This window comes from Rhopalosiphum padi, chromosome 4 (genome assembly GCF_020882245.1).
Source record: "Rhopalosiphum padi isolate XX-2018 chromosome 4, ASM2088224v1, whole genome shotgun sequence".
Lineage (NCBI taxonomy): Eukaryota > Metazoa > Arthropoda > Insecta > Hemiptera > Aphididae > Rhopalosiphum > Rhopalosiphum padi.
This window is the reverse complement of record NC_083600.1, coordinates 7251941-7276207: the sequence shown is the minus strand read 5'-3', so window position 1 is coordinate 7276207 and position 24267 is coordinate 7251941. Positions and strand designations below refer to the sequence as shown.

The 24267-nt window shown below is 33.8% G+C and overlaps 1 protein-coding gene across 3 annotated transcripts in view; it reads left to right on the top strand.

Annotated features, from left to right (window-relative positions):
* The first annotated feature begins 695 nt into the window (after nt 1-695).
* Nucleotides 696-24267, top strand: part of LOC132928438 (uncharacterized protein DDB_G0275275) — a 32712-nt gene continuing 9140 nt past the window's right edge. The window contains exons 1-2 of one of the 3 annotated variants that reach the window (XM_060993093.1): nt 696-838; nt 18063-19155. In XM_060993093.1, coding sequence (XP_060849076.1) covers nt 18085-19155 — 1071 coding nt within the window. In that variant the 5' untranslated portion in view covers nt 696-838; nt 18063-18084. Of the gene's footprint in view, nt 839-13973; nt 14382-14406; nt 14686-18062; nt 19156-24267 lie in introns of those variants that run through there. The other 2 variants (XM_060993090.1, XM_060993091.1) reach the window with 2 other exon arrangements.

The following is a 24267-nucleotide window of genomic DNA, read 5'->3' as shown; positions in this document are numbered from 1 at the left end:
TTATTTATTCTGTAAATGTTCGATATAATATAAACATCGAAGATTTAATCAATAATTTACTAAAATGTAAGACATTTAATTATGAAGTTTTAATAATACGTTTTATAGTGAAATTGTATAAAAGTATTTTTTTTTCTTTAAAGGATATGTGTAATGTATATACTATAAATTTTATTCTGTAAACATATTGTATATATAATACTGGTATAATACACGTATACTATACAAGTGAAGTGTTGGACGGTGTATCGTGAGCTGGTTTCAGGAGGGGAAGGGTGAGCCTCTCGCGCACATATACTGACAATGAATCGATGGCGCCAGTCCCGTTTCACAATGGGACCCGATGCTGCTCGGCAGAGAGTGAAGCAAATTAGGTCCCCGTGGCGCGCGATACTGTGCTATTCAAGAAATAATAATATAATATAATATATATATATATATATGTATAAATAAAAACCCCAATGATGTACCTATATATAATACACAATATAATATATTATATTATCATGTATACACTATACAGGTACATTATATACACTTGGCGCGTTGTGTTGTGTACCACACTACCACTACCCCTCCACTTTCACTGACAGTCGGCAATAAGAATTATTGTTATACGGCTGTATGGATCGAGTTCGTTTTTTGAATAGTCGAAGGTTGCCGGCCCTTATAGTGCGCGTATACTTGTATTTACTTCTCGGTTGAGACTGGAGACTTTCAGGTCACGACAAAGTAATAAACACGACGGAGCAACGCGCGAAAAAAGAGATTTTTATTTTCTTTTGCTCTCTCACATTTTCAGTCAGGTTTATTACACGGCGCAAAACGGTTCTGGAAGGTTTGTGCATTATATTTATACTATGACTATTATTATTATTACTATATTATGTAAAAATAGAGGTGATGTTATTGTTTATCGGTATTTATGCGATAATATATTTCGGTCAAGATGACTGTTAGGAGGGGGCAGACACACACGGGAGATTGAATAAGTAATTTTATCTATTTGATTTAATTTTTTTTCTAACCAGTGGGTCTTATGTATAATATATTAATATGTATATTATTATACGCACATGCAACATACTATATAATATATTGTACATAGTATTATACGCAGCGGCAATGCTCTGAAAAACGGGTTCGCCTTTGTGATCGGGCAGTGGGTATATTATATATGTGTTTATTCTATAAGTTCTTTAGGAAAATAAACATAAACAGGACGATTCATTAAGTAGGTATACGTCTGACCTATGGTGAGTGTATAGAGTTAGACAGTTGTACACAATACACATTTAATATATCGTACATAGAAATTCCAATACCCACGTCCAAACAGTCACCATTAAAAACCACATAATTATATTCATAAGAGCCAAAAGGTATTACATCATGAATATATGATTTATAAATATAGATACTATGAATATTGTAAACGGAAGAGTGTATAATAATATATAATCAAAGCCCTGAAAGACGGCGCGGGGAAGTGTGCTACAAATGATTCCAATCCAGTAACCTCCCTAAACCAATTTCTATGGAAAGTGGAAAGAGGACCTAATAAAATAATATATTAATAAACATTATACATAAAACTATAATTTTATAATAATATTATATAAATTGATACTAGTAATAATTACCATATTAAATTTAGTATTTTTATGATCTATAATGATTATAATGATAATGCTAAACATTATTAATAGTTAATTCATATTATAACATATAAATATAAATTTATAAATATATATTTACATTTCAAAATAAAATAAAAGATCATAGCCTAGGGGCTATGGGGAGGTTATAGCGAACCCCTCTGAAGACAAGTGGCATGTTTAAGGAAATGATGGTTGAATTACCCTTGCAGCCCTTTGGGAGCGGATTTTGATTTTTTTTTTAAATATTTTTAATGATAACATTTCCTTATATAAAATTGCATAAAATTTAAAATTAATATTACTGCTAAAAAAAAATGTGACTTGTAGGACCATCGGAAACGACGCTCTCCGTTCTACAAATATTGCATCAAAAATATTTGACTCCACCCTTAGTAACGTTTCAAATATGCCACTGCTGAGAATCGAAAACGCCTCTAGATATAATATACAAGTTTACCTATTACAATATTTTAACGGACAAGATTATATTAAAAGGACATAATAAGAGACATATAATATTATTAATACTTTAATATCCTACTTTTATTTAATTATAAAATGTATATTCGCACAGTGATGTAAAAGTTAATTGTTGAAATGGAGAACATTTAAATTTTTATATAATATAGCAGAAAAAATTTACAAAATTTAATATTTTTGTAAAAATTAATTTTAATACCGATTTTCCTGATACCACCACTATATCCAAATTGTGCTTGAAGGTTGGTGACTAAGAAACTTCATCACACTCATAACGCGTTACGCGAATATTTAAAAGAAATTTGACTTTGATTTTAAAAACTTATTTAATCTATTCTCAGAAGGAATCTCCGAATAATATACTGTAAGTGACTGATGTAATGTGTGACTTATCTTGATTATGGTGGACCAGAATCCTAGGAAAACTCACAGGTCTACCTATAACTATTTATTCCACCTATCTATATAATATTATAACATGATGATAATGTCGATAATACGTATAATAACGAATATTATAACTATGTACATAATACGTATATGTAAATATGTAATAATGGAGTATACACATTACGTACCTGGCGGCCATCGGACATATTTCACTTATAAGCATCGGGCCTGTAAAAACTAAGAAGTGAATTTTGAAGTCTAATATATTTATCAAATTTAGTAGGTGGTTATATTAAAAAAATGTAAACTTAAAAAATTGAATAAGTATTGGATGTTGATATAAACAATAAGCAAACAGTACATAACATCATTGGTACAATTATCATTTTTGAATAATGAATTTATTACTTTAAATGTAATGAATTATATTTTAGTACTTATGTAAACAAATTATTCAAAGCTCAACATTCATTGAAAAGTCTTCATATGCAAATGACGCGCAATCGGTTGCATTATTTTAACTCGTATAAAAACATAAGGGAAGGGGCCAAGGGGGCAACGTCGATGAAAAACATCAAGTGAATATTGGCGAAAAAAAAATTAAAAATTTACGTCCGTGTGTTACGTTGGTTTTTATGGTGCGCTGCACGAGCACCGGAGCACACGTACATTTTATAATGTAAACGTTTTACGAAACACACGTTACCGGTATTGCTGTATCTATTATAATTTATAGTGTCTTACGTATAATATTTTACTCAATCATACGATTATACAAAACAGTTACCTATATATATACCAACGGTTATACTATTGTGTCGTTATATTGATATGTACATTATACAGCGGAATAGCTCACGTATATTTACTGATTCTTTTTTTATGGCGATGATATAGTATACTCTTAAGTTATATTGTATATATATTATATAGTTTTCTTAAACAAAAATGTATCTTCATTACAAGGTTTTCAATTTAAATAATAATTTTATACAGTATATTAAGTAATTAGAAAGTCAGTAATGCTATAATTGAAGATATACCAAATTAAAAATATATATACAAATATTGTAGTGTAGGTTTTTTTAATGTAATACATCATATACATGACTCAGAGGATCCGCTATTCAGAGGTTACACTGTATTTGTTATACGTGCTAATTAATAAGTTTAGTATTTGCCTAAATTACTACAACTCCTTCTTACTAAATAATATAATATTATATTATATTTTATTATACCATACATTTATACATAAACATAAACATATAATACATAGGTACTTTGTACCTATATACCTACACTATACGTCTATAATACCAACATAAATTTCAGAAACTTACCAAAAATTGACTTTAATTTTAAATAGCTAGTTTAATCTCTATAGCTGAATTAAATTACTTTTTGAACATAGTATTTTGTGAATTTAAAGCTTCTAAGATCTAACATAAATTTTCCAATTTTTTAAAAAAAAAAATCAACTACTCTGAATGTTATTTGTTCAACTCATCAACACGTAATTAAGTAATTGAATGACTGTAATTCGTGAAATAAATTTAACAATTCTCTAAGTACGTGGTACGTTACACATTAATGTTAAGTTTAATACAAATTGTGAACTTCTCAATCGCTTACATAATTCAAAATATTATTTAGATCAAAATGTTCGATCTCTTTCGATATATTTTTTGAAGAGTTGTGTAAGTGATTGTATAACGTCAAAAAAGTTTTCCATACGATTTCCACAACTCTAATGATGGTTTTTTGATCATGGAAATCGATAAAATTTGTTCAGCATTTTTATTTATATATTAAATTGGTGGATTTATTGAAAGCATACGTCCATGTACCCGTATTTCGTATCACGTATTGTTTTGTATGTATTATACGCACTAATGGAAAAACAGAGTAATGTATATTCGTGTTTATACACTCCACTGAACCACTGCATATATATGTATATTAATACATTAAACGTAAGTCAAGTTTGTATATTTATTAATTAATAGTAATTGATAAATATTAATGACGCGTTTAAATTATATGTCATAACCTACTAATTAATCATTATAATATGTTACCTAATATTATTTATATATTAAAAACTCTATGATTAGAACATTTTATTTATCAATCTAATAATGCAAATAATTACATTTTGTCTGATATATGTAACAAAAATATAATACGTGACTCCAAATACATTTTAATCTTCATAATTTATATATTCATCTGATCAATAGGAAGATGATATAAAGTTATACAGTTATACAAATTACCTATAGGATTATATAATATTTAAAACCGAATATTTTAAATCAGAAAGGCATAAATACATGATCCACCACATAAGTATTATAGTGTGGGGGAGTGATTATAAGGTTTATCTCCTCTACCCACTCTACACCAATTTCTTCTACTGACTTAGATTGTATTGTATATTTAAAAAAATATATTTTTTATTTTTTAAAATTTCAAAGTCTCCGTTTAAACCATTTGAAAACCTGTGTAAATAATAATTACAGACTTGTACAATTTTTTTGAATAAATACCACTATATCAAATAACATATTTTTAAAAATAAAAAAGCGCTTTTTATATGACGCTTTTGAATTCTGAGTGGAGCGAGTCATTGTTATAAGTTATAACACAATATAAATGGAAATTGGTGATAATTGTTAATAATTTTATTTTGCGGCTTATGCTACTAAATGCAATATAGAGGTATAGTATAGTAAAATATATAATATAATAATAATAATAATAATAATATTTCATCAAATTATAATATTAAGCAATAAATAAAAGCATAAAAAGTGTACATAATACCCGTAGCTTATGTTTGGAGTGAGTGAAAATAATTATAATAATAATATTTTTTTATTAACTGGTGAATGTTAGATTGCAAATATTTGCATCCCCTGACCATGAAGGCTGGCACCGCTTATGACGTATATACCTAACTTATCTATAGTTTATAGTTTATATACTTGTATTGAAATATGATCATCTTTCAAGGCTCCATACTGTATTACACCTATCCTACACGGCCATACCTATGGAGGTAACGATGACGGCCAATGATCCCATGATGCCAATACGCCATTACCTATTCCGTTGCATATACTCGAATGGCTCGGCAAAAATTCTGGGAATTACTAAATATTATAAACTAAACCATGAAACCAAATATCAATAATTTAATAATATAATGAATTCATTTATATAGGTACGTATAGTTATTTAGAATAATATTACACGGTATATTATGGCCTCGCGACTCTAAATGTTGCAAATCACAGATGCATTTTATAAATTAAAATACTACACGTGTATTTTATACACAGAAGATAGAACAACATTAAAATTAAATCATCTGATATTGTAATATTATACAAATGGTAGAATGGACAATTTGGACATATTTCGATTTTCAAATTTCATTTTATATCATAAATACATCTGAAATTATTTCGATGAAAAATTGCAGATAATAAAAGTCGGAACTTTAAATAATTAAATATATATTAATGTAGGTATTGCGGCTCTTTATTCATTTGTTTAGTGACATTGAAAATCATGAATAATTAATATGATTATATTTTTTTCTATACATCTGAAATATCTTTAGAACGATATTTGATACTATTTAATTTATAAAAACTTAACTAGTGATTGCTAAACTTATTTTTTTATTTAAAAAAAAAACCTTTGAGGAATCTTTTAATACTTTTTGAAAATCATAGGTATTAAAATTATAAATGTTATGCGTTTTAAGTATTTTAACTATAAATATTAAACCATATTACTATATTTTTTAACCAAAAAATAAATGATAATAACACAATATAATAAAATTTGTATTACCATTTAACCAATACATAAACAAAAATATATAATAATATACCAATACATGGATCGCATAGAATCCAAAAAATTAAAATAATATGAAATTATGTTAGTTTTGTAGATGACAGGACATCACAGCCGCCTTATCTAATATTACAATTATATTAAAAATATTTGCCCCTATAGAAATTTTAATGGATTTCCATCTATGATATTATGACCATTTACCATGCCGCCCATTAGTTACTAACTATTATGTGAGTTATCAGTAATTTAACTCTGCATTAACGCAAATCGGCCTGATTTTGGTATTATGTCAAAAATTATATAGAAATATCTATAATTTTTATTAATTTTAATATATGAATTAATTATTAGCAGTATATATACATATTAAATAATAGGTACATTAATATCTAGATATATATTATAACAATGATAATAATGTATATCAACTATGCAACATTTCTAAATACGAAGGTTTTCAGTTCATTGCCCGTGTAATTACACATAATAATACGTGAACACTTCAAATTGTAATTATATAATATTATTAACTGTGTTGAATACTTGAATGAACCAATCATTTTTATTAATTATCGTATACATAATTTATTAATATTATTTTAAAAATATTTCAAACGCGAATCAATTCAAATAATAGTATAATAATTAATAGTACACTTAATTAAAGGATAGACAATAATGATTTTATGGTTAAAAATAGAGTTTGAAACAAATAATATGTGTTTTTTGAAGAGGACACTACACCTACATGAATCGTCTTCGTTTAACAAAAGTGCAACAAAAACAAACTTGAGTTTAGCAGAGCAATTTTTGTCTTTTTAGCATTAATATAATATTAAGATAATAGTACCTGTAATTAAAACATATTAATTTTATTTTTCAAAAAGGTTCTTGATTTTGGTCTTAAAAATTGTAAACACAAGTTATATCTACAGAATTTAACATCTGATGATAGAAAACATCTTCAATACTCGTTAGTGTATAGGTAATTTTTTCAGATGTTTTATAACTTTTATTCGTTTTAGTTTTGTAATTTTTACTTTATTATAAAAGTATAACTGTAAATTCACAACTATTGATAAAGTTTCCATTAAGGTATTAAACAATTTTTTTATGAACGTCAATAATAATTTAATAATTAATTTAAATGTATTATGTTATATTTTATAAGTATAATATAAAAGAATTATGGGTATTGCGGAGTGTGGACTGTAGCTTTTATACAGTGCACTAGCTGCTGTATAAATGCACGTTTGTCTTCGTTCATCTATAACTTATTCCTCTAAATAATGTTTTATTCAAATTATCACTGTGTTATATTATAATATATTTTTTGATTCATTAAAACTCAAATAAAAAAATTTTAATTTCGTATTAGTTTAAAATTTGAGATGTTTAATTCTAATATCTAACTAATTTATTTTTAATAAATATTTTTAAAGTACAATTTTTAATTTCTATCAAGTATTCCTTAATAGTTATGCAATTTTTAAAGTACAAGTTGGAGGTAGATAAAGTTGTACACTAAATAGATGGTGACCGAATATATGTAAAGGTCAAAGACAATAACGGCGACACAACTTGGTTTCAATGGTATCTCTCTAGTCTCTATATTAACAATAGATAGCATAAATATTTTATTTTATTTATAAACAACACAAAAAAATATGTAAAATATATACCTACAAGGCTACAACACAAACAATATTATAGCACTCATTTATCCTTATAGATCCTTTAAATTATTTTGTTATCCCGCGATAAAACCGATAATATTTTTTTACAAGTTATAAGTTGTGATTTAATTTTAATAATGCTTACTTTAAAACTCAATAAAAATAGTTTTAACAATAATGTAAAAAATGTATTTTAATTTTATTAACTTATCAGCTGTTGGTTTTCTAACTCTGATTTTTTAATCTATTGGATATTTTTATCATAGATATTTTAATACAGGATATTTTGACCTAGATTCATATAATATATAGAATATTATGACCCTGCGATGTACATAATATTATCAAGTGGCCCACCTTGCTGCAACAAAGTGCAGTGTAATTTGTATTATGCATTGCACATACACCGTGACGAATAACTGTGCGTAGGGGGCAGTTTGTACCCATTGTACTCAAAAGACCGCCAATTTCATATGTCCTCCTACGCACTGTACGTATACAAAAGAATACCGATAATGCTGTGTACAATGTGTATACATACATACATATATATATAAACGAGTATGTGGCGGTGTTAAGTATGTGTGGCCATTATGATAATATGAAATAATAAGAAATATTATAAGGGATTGGAAAAAAGAAGAATAGAACTGACATAGCGCCGGGACTGACCCTATACGACATGTATACACATTTCAGTGCTCGCTGCGTATATGGCGCAGACGTATAAATATTAAACGACTACGTCACGCTGGGGTTGTTTCAAATAACAAAAACAAAATTTTTCATACCTGGAAAAGGGGAAAAAGTGATTTATCGAAGGGCCCCGTGGATAATGGGAATCGTTTTTATCCCTATTATATTTTATTATATATATACCTCCCTTTCATTCTTTACATTTTCATATTTCACTGTTTTAATGGACCGTCATCTATACCATAATATACCTACTGTCTACGTCGAGATTTACATCTCAACTATTTTCACACGATTTTTTTTTATAAGTTTCAATAATTGTTGAATATTTTTATTATAATGACGTTTAATATTTGTGAATTATAATATATTTTCTATATATGGTAGTATTCATGTGTTTTCAGCATTTGTTCAATTTTCTCAACACGTCACAACACTAAATATAATTAATAGCTGAATAACTCGGCTTCACTCGTGTGTTAAATAATCGATTCGTATATAAATTGCTTTTTTTTTTTATTATAATTTAACTATTTAAAGCCTAGCCATGTAATATATTGTAATATTTTTTTATAATTTAACTTAATTTATGATATCTATAACTAAAATGACAAATAAAATGAAATTGAAAATAATAAGAGAGATTTAATTGTAGGCTCATTTGATACAACTTTTTGAAAAACACCGTTAAAGTATTTAAATAACATGCTAAAAAAACCGTAACCTTTAAATGCAAACCCCCCTTTTCTTCTCCTCAGACAAAAAATAATGAAAAATCTGGTGACGTAGTAATACTCAGGAGGGTATCTGGAACAAATCTGTAAAAAAAAAAATTGAAAAAAGTTAAATGGTGTCATCACAAAATTGGAACATAAAAAACTCCTGTTCTTCTTATATATATGTAAGGATTTAGGGATAACTGTAAAGTGTAAATGTATATATACATATAAATATATAAAAAATACTTAATTGTAAATAAGTTTAATATATAGCATGTGGTATAAATGTATAATTAATTGTAATAATAATATACTTATATATATATATATATATATTTATTATTATATTATTAATATATATTAAGCCTCTGCTCTTTTGGCTCTTATTAAATTTAATGGATAGAAACTTGGCTACAAAATTGACTATCGTCTAGAGTCTAGACCAATGATCTTCAACATTATTGGACTAAATGACCAACGACCAATTTTAGTATGTATTTTATTTTTACAATCCATATTTTTCACACACAAAAATGTTGATTCATAAGTATACTATTTTATATATCATTTAAAAATGGACCAATTTATAATCAATCGATTTTATTAAAATCAAGTTCATTTTTCGTATTTACATCGTACAACTGAAATCCATTTTTATTATACATTTTGCTTTAATTATCAAAAGTATACAACGCAATCCATTTCTGAAACTTGTATAACTTAACAGTTAAAGTCTATAAAATCCAAATTGCAATGTAGCGCCTAAAATTGTTTTTGTATATACTATTGGCACAATGGCACCATATATAGCATCAATATTAATATAGAATTTGTTGACAGTATATAATACTTTTATAAATCATAGTTTAATTTCGACAAATCATTATTTTATTATACTATAATGTATTTATTATTTATCTATTATTCATCATATTATAATAAGCAATATGAAATTTGAGAAATATTAAACACTGCAATTGCAATGAATAATAATTCTAATGGCAAATCATATTTCATGTTTACTTCAATCATATAATGTTAGCCAATATCCTTTCAAACACAGTTTTTGTTTTAAAATTAGTAGAAATATAATATTATATAAAAATAATAATATAATGTATAATATATTATATGAATGATAAGTGATAACAGTTTGTCAGTTTAGATATAGATATACCTACTATTACGTTAAGATATATAATATCATTAATATCTATTTTAGTAATTTTTTAGTGCTCGATAGTTTTTTAAAAATTTGGGAAAAACTATTTTAGTTTCGTAAAATTATTTATTTATTCTATAATTTCGGTCGGTTTTGTTAACATAACAAAAATTAATATATAGTAATACCGTTACTATAAGACATCGAATATGTAAGACTTACACATATCTATTAACTATACCAAATACTTAAGTCCCTCGAAATTTTTTGCATGATATATATAATATATTTGTATGCATTTGTAGAAGATATAGAGAAGGCACGGGAGTGTGCATAAATGCAATTCTTTATATTTGAATCATTTGTTTACGAAATATATTACTTGACAAAAATTTGTTAGAATATGCATTTGTATGCATTCTTCAGGTTTAACGTTTAATTTATGGCTATATAGCTTGAATTATATAGTAAATAGCTTGGACGAGGGCAAAAGAAGAGCCAAGACCTTAAAATATAAATAAATAGCATCACGTCTTATACATAGTTACATCAGTGTTCTACTGAGTAACCTACCCATTAATGTTTATATTTTGATGGTTTAAATATTATTGTTTTATAGAAAAACGAAAAAAATTACTATTGTTATGAAAATAAAATAAAATATTAAAATGGTAATAAATAACAATTGTATAACAATATTCAATGACTGGTAAATGGTAAATAGTAATAAAATAGAGATTAAAACTATAATAACTTATGTTTTAAATTAATTTAATTGATTAGTATAATGTTTCGTAATAAAATTATCAAATGCAAGTCCTTTATTCAAAATATAACTGATATAAAGTGTAAAATTAATATTGTATTTAACTTTGATAATCAAAATGACGGAATCAGCGATGTTCTTGTTTATATTATTATACTGCAATTAATAACAAGTTATTATGTAGACTAATGAGTAATGATAATTATTTAAACATTTTAAACATAATATTTACCAATAAACGGTATACTGTTTTTAAATTTATGATAATGATATATCCAGTTATTTTGGTTGCAATATTATTTAACTATTAATGTGTAACTTTACTATATTCGTCTTTGTGTTATTAATTATGTAATTCGTAATTTAAACTCAAATTCTAAAATTAATTTGCTAAATTAACGATGAATATATTTAACGTTTATTTAAATGTCTAAATAATTAATAATATCACAATTATTAAATTCACAATAAGTGAGTATAAATTGAACAAATAATTTATACAAACATATATATTTTCTTCTAAATAACTATTATATCGTCTAATTTTACACATGTCGCATACATTATTATTGTATTATTCGATCACTCGTTAAGGTAAAATTTAATTACGATTTCCTATGAATACCGTTCAAGTGGTGAAAAACAATTTGTCTGATGTTATAAGTTTTCAATTTTAAATATTTAACGTATTGGAGTCTAAAATAACAGACGCAGCTACAATGCTCAAATGTGCTCAATCAACACGTCAGCGCAATAAAAAAACATCTTTGAGAACAACTAATACGCACAAATATATAAAAAAAAAAATATCCGTTCACACCTTACGGTTGTCCAGACATAAGAACACAAGTGTAGCAGCGTTAAAAAAAGCAATACCTATTTATAAACACATGTTATAAATTATTGTTATTTTCTCAGCAATTGCGCCTAAAATAGTTAAATTATTATTGATTCCAGGGGCGAATTTAGGTATGTGGTGGCCCCTGGGCGGAATGCATTATGGGGGCTCCTAAAACATAAACAAGGAAATATATTTTTTTAAGTAATAACATTTATTATCATATTTATATAGTAGTAGCAACAATTAACTACTTATTATATTAATGATAAATAATTATAAAAACAATCAAATCCGAGTATAACTATATAGTATAAGTAATATAATATAATCATAATACTTTTCCCGTGTCCCAATTTAAATATCATAAAATTGCCGCCCACTCAGCCCTCCCCTAAATCTGGCCCCGATTGGTTCGAAATCTAACACAATATTATATTAATAATACAAATGTTGTCCGTCGAGAAGCCCGTCTGCAGGGATCGCGCAACTACTGTTTTGTTTTCATAATAATCATAATATTATATTTAAGTCCGGCGGACGTGTACGGGTGGAATTCGGGACAAGTCGAAATATCGTGTAAGACTATACGCGAAGAAACGCGTATATAATAATGAGAAAACTTGCGGTACGCAAACGTTTTGCATAATATTACAATCGTATTGCTTTCGGACGAAACCGCACGACTATACGGTCGCGGCGTACCTACAGCTCAACAGTCAGTCGCCCCGTCGTGTGTACTTTTTTTTATCAAAGGGTTTTGCGCGCGTAAAACGGTATCGCCGAGTCGCGGGGGGGGTGGTAGTGCCACTATTGCGTCGTACACGACGATTCGGTGCCATCGATCTCTTGTTCGGGCGGCGCGGCGGTCCGATAGTGAAAAATCGGTCGCGCCCGCGCTCCGCTGTCCGGAGAATCGTCCGCGGCGCCCACCCGACCACCGAAACAAACAACCCGCTCGCCGACCCGCCGGCACGTCCGCGGCCGGCGACGGCGCGGTGGAGCGTCTCCGGAGTGTGAATGGACCGCGCCAACCAGCTTACCCACGGGGGTGGGGAGGAGGGGTGCGCGCACACATACACACACACACACGCGCGCGCGGTATTTCGGTCACGGCGTATGGATCCACCTGCTGTACGGCCGAGCTGCGTCGTCGTGCCCGTTCGCGTAGTACACGGGTGTCGTCGTCGCGGCCCGCAGTCGGTCGGGGTCGGGGCCGGAGCACCACGACGGCCGGGCGGGGTGGGTGGGTTACGACGGTGGAATGCCGTCGTAGTCGTCATACGCCACCGCCACCCTCCTCGCCTTAAGTGAGCGCGCGCACGCACACGCATATACACACATACGCGCGCACACACCGTGTACGGTCCATTGTGCGTGTGCGTTTGTGTGTGCGCGCGCGCGCATAGTATTCTCCGGCGGCGGCGGCGGCGTCCCATAGAAAAACATCGCCGCCGGCCGTCCGTCCTACCCACTGACGCCGATACGTAAACGTGTGTATACACACTACGCCGGCCGTCGACGTTTTTTCGCATGCGTTGTCACTGCGTCGCGGTGTATAGTGTCAGCGCGCGCCGCGCCCGCGCGTGTGTGCATGCGTGCGCGCGCGTATAATAATACACTTTGTTCAATCCGGGAGCGCGCGCTGCGTGTAAAACCGAGTGGTGCGCCGTAGTATGTAGCGTAGTAGTATATTATATCGTTGTTGTAGTAGTAGTAGTAGTAGTAGTAGTATTAGTAGTAGTAGTAGTAGTAGTAGTAGTAGTAGTAGTAGTAGTAGTAATAGTAGTAGTAGTAGTAGTAGTAGTAGTAGTAATAATAGTAGTAGTGGTGGTGGTAGTCGTCGCCGTCCAACGCATGGGAGCGCGCGCGCGTGTGTGTGTGCGTCTGCCGCGTCTTTCTCGCTCGCTCCTCGACGCGCGCGACCTTCTCTCCTCTCCCGGCGGCGCGAATATACCACACATAAAACATACTATAACGTAACGTCGTAACCGCCGTCGCGCGAGTTAGTCGTTGACCGGCGTCGTAATTGTCGTGACGTGTGTGTGTTAGACGGAAAATGCTGATCAGCACCAGTGGCTGCACGACTATTATTATTATCAATAACAACTTGTTCGGTAAGTAGTGGCGTTATGAACGGTTATAAATATATATTATATTTTTTTCGATTTTCTTTTACAAAAATAGTATAGTGTTTTTTCACGAGATCAGTAGTCGCGTATAAATTAATTTTATCTCTCGTCTGTTTTTACTTTTCTCTCTTTGCGGACTCGCGTGTGCATGAAACACTCCTCGGAACACCGGTTTACCAACGGCCATGTGTCAACGAATCTTTCAATCGGTCGTTGTCCATCTGTAGGACACCGATCTCGTGTACCTCCGAAAAATCACCAGATCCGTTTGGTTAAAAATAACGCACAGGTGCGAAACGCGTCTAGATTTAGCCTTGGACGTTCGGGACTGGTTTCCAGCCGCCCAAATTTCTTGGGTTCCTCGAGGTGTTTTTAGGCGTTAAAAAAGTCGTGATCGAATCGTCTGACAACCTGATGGAAATTCGCGAGTCTTACGGTGTTCGCAGTGAATATCTTACGTAGTATTTATCTGCACGTACATGTGTATGTACCAATATATGTGTGTGTGTGTATGTGTGTGATGTGTTTGTCGTGCGTGCGTGTGAGTTTCGTTATAGTGGAAACAACCTCTCTAATCGGCTTCATTGACACTTAATAACATTTCGCGATGAGGTGTTGCGCGCTCGAGTTTTCGGCGGTTGGTTTTCGTTCCGCCTCAAGGTCGTCGCCGGTAAACGTGTGATGGTGTTGCCCCGTTTTGCTCGCCGATTGTGTACCGTTTACGGCATTCGTGTAGGTTTTCCGTTTCGCCAATCGCGAAAAATAAAACAAACGGTTTAAATCGATCGCATACTTTACGCCATACTACGTACCTATAGGTGTATTTCTATATTTTATAATATTTGTATCACATTTATGTACTGCTCTTACCGATGACGCAAACGACGGTTCTACACATATTATTATTATTATTATTATTATTATAATTTATAATTGTTTATTAGTACGAGCACTCGAATTGCCGCGATGCAAAAAAAAAACCGACCGCTTGAGCTGAACCTATTAAGTACGATGTGCTTTTTTCGTTGGTCAATAAGATCATAAAACTTTATAAAACCAATGCGATAAGAGAGGAGTGGAACAGTCCTTTAGTAGACGTAATATATGAGAATCCGACACGTGGATTATGCCGTTTCCAAATACAACACACATACACACATGTACACTGTGTACAGTTATAAATTTATGATAACAATAATACGATAATATCTTGGACGGGTGTTCGTCGTTTATTTATTTAGTTTATTTATTTAGTTCGCCAATAGTCTGCAATAAACAAATCGGGTATAAAACAATAACTATAAGTCTATAACGTTCCAACGTATTCCGTGCTGGTGGTCGTATCGGCACCGAGGCGGCATAATTTATTATATATTATGTTGTACTAAAACCATTAACCTTGCAGCCGACAGTCCAGTGCATCTTTCATTAGTCATAATGTCACATTACGTGCCTAGTGTCGGGTACGTTATCGTCAACGCGTTATCATCTGCGCAACAGATTAAACTATACGAATGAAAAAAGTGCGTGTACAACGTCGTTTAATTATACGCTCTCGAACCGATTTCGCCCGCTGGAATATGTCCTGAAGGAACTACGGGAAGTCAGTGGTGGGTGCGTGGCCGCGTACTTTATGCGACGTTCACGAGACTACTGAGGTTTCGCGATCGGTTTCTTCCGGTGTACTCTTCTCGCGTTTCTCGATACCCGTTTCGATAAGTCGTCTTTATTATTATTCTTTTCGGTGATAAACAACGTATAACATGTTAATAATAATTATAAAATTTAATGAGTAAATGAGTGTTGTTGACAGAGACCGCGTCCCGGCATCGCCCATAAACGGATGAATAAACGCACGCGGGTGTATGCACGTCGTTTGCGTGCGTACAAAGGGCAATTATCTATCAGCGTTCTTATCGTAGATAAATTGGTCCGATTAATAATAATAATCGTTGGAGTACGAATATTTTAAGTGCATGATGCATTTATTGTGGTATTTGCAAAATAATCTACTCGTTTCCGAGAATACAATTTTGCAGATAAGGCTCTTCGCTTTTATTGTGTATTTTTTCTCCTCACTGTGTATAATATTATTATGTTCTCAACCCGCTGAACAAGCCTGTTCCGAGCCCCATTGTATACGATGTTTTGTTGTATACGGTTTTTTTTTTCTATTAATTTTTTGCCGTTTATTTAAGATTTGTTTGAAACGAGATAAGCACGCCACACTGTTACTGTTGGCGTATTGTTCGAGAAACTGTGTGTACAAAAATTATCAGCACGCACGTGTCGAGTACGACTCTTTTTGTCTGTCCTTTATTGTTGTGGTGTTTTACACTACAGCGTGTCTCCGGTATATACATATGATATTTATATATATATATATATATATATATATACACGCTACGTTTAATAATGGAATATATTAAAATAATAATAATATAGTATAATGTTATGCCAAACTCGTTGAATGAAATTGTATTTTATCAGTACATGTTTGCGTGTGTGTCGAGACTCGAGAGGACAACAATCTCGTAACAATCATGTATTGCTTTCTTTGTCTTCTTTTATGCACGCGTATAACAAAAAATTTACCGACTGCATAATCAATATTATAATTTTATTAAATCTTTTATTATATTTATTATTATTATTATTATTATTATTATGTTGATTTCTGCTGGCTACTACTACTAATTGCTATTAACTAATATTCACAGTGGAGTTCTCTATACGTTTTATAAATGTAATTTAATCATTCATTGTATTTTTTTTAATTCTGAAGTGTTTGTGAGGTAAATGAAAAAAAAATAAAGACCACCTATCTCATATCATCCAAAAAATTCTATATTTATCAGTCCGTGCTGTAGGTTTTTAATTTTTTAAATATAATTTTAGCCGTTCTCGTTCTAATACGTATTTTAAACTAACCCATTTTACAGTAATTTCATAAAATCAAACAGTTCGTGTGTATAATACCTCCCAGTTGCTCGAAAATGCAGCTTTTTTTCAATTCCTATACGCGGCGACTGCGGCGTTTGTCCAAATATAAGAGAAAATAACAGAAACCACTTGTACGCACAACTCGGACTCAAGTAATTGCCTACAATTTTCATTGGCTTCTTTCGTAATTTATTATTATTGATGTTTTATGGTTTGTCGCCTGCAGAGATACGCCCACACCGACAACATTCGCTCGCACACGTACGCACAATGCATGTCCCGGGACAATAATTCCATTTTTTTATATCGTTCACAAGAGTTTCCGTTACGCAGCGGTCTTATCAATAAATATTTTAGTAAATATCACAGCGACAGTGTGGTTTTAAAAGTTGCGATTTCCTGACCAAAATTATCTGCTATACGTTAAGTTATAAAAACTTGTGATCAAGTTATAGGACAGTAGCTGGGGATTTACTACGACGACGGTCGACTATACGACAATATTATATAATATGTATTGCCATCGCATTAGTAATCTTTCACAATTTTATTGTCATACTAGCATATACTATTAGTATTGATTAAATATACTAAAATATATAATATCTATATATTGTAGGTATATTTAATCAATTCTATTAGTTATTCTCAAAATCTCATTACTTATACTAGTTATTATAGATTATAATTTCTAACTTGTGCGATTGGATTATTTATTTTTAGGTATTTCTCAGCGATACGCGCAATGATCACCAGCGGTCTCGTGGTGGACGGCGTTAGCCACGGACTCCAGGCCCATTTGCCGTATAACCACCAGGCTGTCCACAACCACCACCGTATGTCGTACGCGGAACCGTCGGCGTACATGAAATCGGTGGGTCCTCCGCCGCCTTCGCCACAGCAACAGCAACAACAGCAGCAACAGCAACAGTCTTCTGAGCTGCCGTCCACGCCCGAGTTCCTGCGGCCGTTGCCGAAACCCGCGCCCGTGAACCCTCTTAAAGCGCCTCGGGCGTCGTCAAAGTATGCGGTGGACTGCCGTCCGGTCAATCTGACGGCCCCAAAAGAACCGTTACCGCCACCGTCGGTGGATCACCACATCAGGTTGGACGACCGGCACCACCCATACCCCGTGTACGGACATCCTCGGCTCTACGTCAGCGCGACGCCGTATCACCCGTACCATCCCATGCACCAGCCGCCGGCGCCGTACGGCGTGTACACTAGCCCGTACGCGCCCGTCATTCCGCGCGATACCAGGCACCATCTGATGCAGCCGCCGCAGGAACGGAGATACCCAAGTCCGCCGAATAAGAATAACGGCGTGAGCGTGGGCAATCGGACCAGCCCGTCGTCGTCGCCTCCCGAACAGTTTAAGGTTCCCAACGGCCGGGACAATAAACCACCCCTGCAGCTGCAGCAGCAACGGATACTACCACCTCCCCAACCGGCCACTACGGTAGCTGCTGCGCCTGTCGTCAACCACAACAACAACATTAACAACAACAACAATAACCACATAGGCGCTGCTGCTGAACCTTCGCCAAAGAAACAGCGGCGCAACACGCCGGAACCGCTATCGCCGACGGCGGCCAAGACGTCCAACTTCACCAAGGGTTCACTGATACGGTTGGCCAACGGAAATATAAAAAAGGTCGAAGACATGAGGACCGAAGACTTTTTGAACTCTGTGGAAAACAGCGACCTGCACAGGATCGATCCCAGCACGGTGGTGAGAATCGAACCTGTGACGGATTCGGCGGTCAAAGGCAACATAAAGATTACACTTAGCTACGGCGACCAAAGAAATCATCAGGTAAGCGGCGTTTCATTTATTATTGTTATTATATATTCTATATTATATTTTTTATCGATAAGGAAGTCGTCGTAGTAGTTGTAGTAATAGTCATAACAGAAGTAGTATTATAGTAGTAGTAGTAGTAGTAGTAGTAGTAGTAGTAAGTAGTAGTATTTTTTACCGGCCGCACTCTCCGTCGCTCCCACCACTCGCCGTAGTACGCGCAAAACCACCGCGGAATCTGGTCGTCTTGCGTTGTATGTTAAACGTTTATGTAGTAAAATATGGTCTCTTCTCGGAATCGGGTTTGGTGAAAGACCGGCGGAGTAGGAGGCGACGACGAAGACTAATACGGATAGTAGGTGGATGACGTTGTGTGGTGGAGTAGGAGAACCATTAGCGCGGCGGTTTTAAAAACGAACCACTCGTCGCCGCCGCGGTGAATTCTGTTTGTAATAATAACTTCTGGAATGCAACCGAGACAATACGGGTTTTATTATTATTATTATTATTACTTTTTATCACGACGACGGTGCGCGCAGTGGGTGTCGCGAGGCGGTTGGTGGTGCGAGAGCGATGGGCATGTAATCTCGCTATACGACCTTGGAAGTCCACGAGAGGAACGCGGCGGCGGCGGCGGACCCCGTTCGACGTGGATAGTTGTTGTAGTGAGTGACATTGTTCCGGACTGGTTCTAGTTCAAGAGGTGTGGAAAAACCCGGAGCTTGTGGAGGCGGCCATGTTGCGTGGCACGAGTTGGTCTTGGCGCGCGCGCGCGCGCCCGCGCGTGTGTGTATACGTTTTAGTCGTCGTAGTATTATTGTGTGCGGCGAGTGTATAATAATATAATACTACGCGCGCGTTGGAATTCCTTGTCCGCTGACGACGACCACACGACAAAACGACGCACGCGCGCCCGTGTTTTCGACACGGGTTTTATCTCCAAAGACTCCGACCACCTTTTTAACGAGATCGAATAATAAAGTATATATTATTATTAAAATATCATTAAACATGTATCGCACATCCGTCCGGTCCATGTATTTAAATAAATTTTCAAAATTAGTCTAAGGCCACCGCCGAGACAGATTTTCCCGACGTGTGTCCCCGACCGGTCGGTCGGTGTTGCGTAATTTATTGTTTTCGGTCCACGTGTTTTCTCGTACGCTACCCCACACCCACACACCCACGCACCAAACCGCGTCTATTTTACGAATATGGCCAAACAACACGGACTCGTTGCCGCACGCGGCTCCCGTCGGAGTACTAATCAGAATTTTGTCTAACCAATAACCGTTATCACGTTTTTACAAGTTTTCCCTCGACAATCGAACGTAACGCGTCCCTCGACGTTTGTCGATGTCTACTTGTGCGGAACTCGCAAATCACTGTCACGTTTGATGGTCACGTGTTCAGAAATTAGTGCACTCGTTTATCGTTATGTAAGCACAATATCTTGATGCCTGAATTTCGAATCGTAGTCGGTTTTTATCCTCCGCTGCGGTATTAATAATAAATAATTTAATTAATAATTTTATATTGTTTTTTGATTAGTAAAATAGTGTAACTATATTATTAGTTATTATCTTATTTTATTATTGTAAATCTAAACTACACATAGGTACATAGTTTTGTTTAGTCCTTAAACCCGCTGTATAATTAATTTAATTAAAATTTATCGTGTCTTGAATTATGTCATTATGATGTTGTTAACACAGTCGTATGGAAATTAATTCTTCTATTATTGTACAAAACTATGTCGATGCCCGTTTTTTAATATTTTATCAGTAACAGTGTAATACTCTAATTTTACTCCGCTCGCAACACGATTATCTCGAATACTTAAAACAATCGTAAATTCGTAATGAAAACGATAGTTCGTAATTGTAAATAAGTAACAAATGGCAATATTTTTGTTAGTCGGGCAATAGTTTGTTGAACAAACACAAATGTACTAAATTACTAAATACTAAATTATTAATACCGAAATACCGTAAAGGTGTAAAGTGCTATAAAACGTAGGTATGCATTTACGATTTCAGCATGTGTGTAAACAAGACTATTCTATTTTTTAATTTTTTTTATTATTTTAAGTTTTTAAATTATCGTTGGTTTATTATTTGTAGTATTGTTTCTCGCACCGATTACAAATTACTTCACTTGAATTTCAAATCATTGTAGTTGCATAGAATTGCATGCAAATTTATTTCAATTAATAATTTAATTTCTGTAGGTCCGAGAACTCGGACAATTTCGGAGAATGCTATGCTATAATATTATGTATTTATGTTGTAATTGCATTATAAATGTACCTACTAATATGATATTTATCTAATAGTTGTTGAGTTAATAATAAGTTAAACCCATTTAAATGACATTATTAACTACGCAACGGTCTTTGTTAAGTAACGTTGTTCGATTTAAATCGTGTTCATTGTCCAAAGCAAGTTTAGTACACACTACACGGCACACACCGTTGTTATAAAAGTTTATCGATAATGTTATACTATAAAACCGAATGTTTGATTTCAAAATATTTTTAATTAGTTCGATTGTTTTATTATTATTTATTATTAGTATCGTCGGAAACATTGTAACATTATTATTATTATTATAATATTCTTGAAAAGCTTCACATTATTATAATAACGGTTACCGATATTTTTTTACGTTTATCATCAACATGATAAATCCAAATATATATAATGTACTTTCTCGTTTCGCGGAATTCTCTGTGCCGAGAATTAATAATGTATATTTTTATACATTGGAATATCATATTGCATGTTATTTTTTTTTATCTAATGAACAGAGCCCATTTTCGCTGAGAATTCCTAATAAGCAATCAGGATCGTTTCCACTAACTCGTTCAAACCGTATAACCGAGCATTAAATTAAAAAAAAAAAATTATATTATTATTTATCATAATAGACGTGTCGTCTTAACGGATAATCATCCCACATTAAAAACCATTCCCCGTATTTGTTTTTGCATTTCGCATTTCATTATTTTTGATCTCGGGAGAAAAAACATCGGTATACGCTGTTCAATTACACGTATGCAGTATATTATACGTAGGTACGTTTATCTGCTGTGCATGCAGGCGTATTGGCATGTGCAGTTTGCACCGTGGTTAGCAATAATGACTAATGAATAATGAATAATAATGATAATAATAATAATAAAATGTGTCGACCGGGTTTGAAGCACGAGTATATACCTTATATCGCATGTACTGGTAAAACGACGGGCGATGGCGCTATATATTATAGCTGAATCGTTGCCGATGGGCGATAAATAAAAATTCATTCTTCGGCAAGCGTTTTATATATTATGAGAAGAAAAAAAAATATACATTATCCAGTTCAAAGAGCAAAAAATTGATATCGTGTGCGTTTTATTTTTTTCCGCTCATTTATTTTGACGACGACGACGACGACGGCGGTGGCGCCGGTCGCATTTCATTACGTAACACGTAATTTTTCGTGCTACGGTCTGTGCGCGTGTGTCGGCGCGCGATCACCGCGGCGGCGTCGGCGGTCTCATTATCGAAAACGCATAAATTTCATTCAACAATAGTAATTATTAGATATTACGCACGGGCGCGTTTTCGTGATACGCTCGATTTTACCGGTTGGCGTGGGCGGCCGGCGGACGAGTGATGCGATCTAGTACGACGTGTATATAGAGGCGATCGCGGCGCGTCACCGTCGTTTTCACCGAACACGCGCCGCTCGCGAGTCGTGCGGTCAACCCTCTTTTCGGTGTGTTCGGTTGTCCGCGCACACACGCGTTATACGCGGCGGCGGCGGCGCGTGTATAATACAGTGCACTTCCTCGCCTCTCGCCGCCGCCGCCGTCCCCTTTGTTTTTCTCGTCATCGCGTGTACCTGCGCTTTTTTTTCTCTCCGCTCGCGCAAACTAGTTTCGAAAATGAGAGAGAGAAAAAAAAAGATGCCCGAGAAAGGAAAGAACGAGTACCTACCTACGGTGGTCGGCAGCGCGCGCGTACCCGCAGCGTATTATTGTGTGTATAATATGCAGAGAAAGAGAAGATGGCGAAAAAAAAAGCTGATATCAAACACAATGCCAAAACGAACGCGCCCCCCCCCCCTAACTCCGCTCGCCGTAACCCGCGATTCAGCGCTATACGGAGAGTATTGTTTGTGTGTGTGTGTGTGTGTGTGCGCGCGCTTGTGTGTGACCTTTTTTTCGTCTGAAGGTCGGAATGCAGACATCGATTGGAAATGCTAATACGGCGCCCCTTCCCGGCTCATCCCGCGCGTTAAGCGCACTGCTCGAGTGCACCCGTCGCGCATGTGCACCGAATATGGGATGTTCCCTGCCGGCGAGGTATAGAGGGTGCACACCATATACGTGTGACCCCTTTCGCTCTCCCTCCCACCAAAACGGTCTTCGGAAATAGTATAGCTAAAAATTATTCATCTTTGTTTACTGAATGAACCGATTTTATATAGTATTCTACCTAACCGCTATATATGACTTAACTCATTATATATTACATATTTACTCATTATGTATACCTACAACCTACTATTTATACTATACATTAGTACTCCTACATATTTATATCTTTGTGTATACATTTGGATTGTATCCGGTATACACACGGTCACGACTTGAATACGTATTCTACGTATTTGTAACCCCGCTATTGCCAATCACGCGTGTAGATTTAAAAAAAAAATGCAAAAAACCAGGGTCATAAATTTCAATCGATAATCATGGCGGACAAATAAAAACGTGCCTAACGTTTGAACGAGATTAAACTACTCGATAGTCAACGTTGTCGTAGTTGGGTTTTTGGTTTATCTTTACGTCATGATGGGTCAGGGTTATTCGTGTCAGAAAAATAAGGGTTAAGTTGTAGGACTTGTTTAGAGTTAGTTTTTACTAAATACATATTATACGCGTATACTATTCTCTCGTCATTATCAATCTCGCGAGTACAACAATAAATTATAGTATTTCGAACCATTAATAGATCCTATTATTCCTATTGCTATATCTGATATCTTAAATTTACTAATATTTTATAATTTTTAATTGAACACTATGAGATGATTCTTAATTATTATTTCATGTTTTGTATTTAGTTTATAATAATT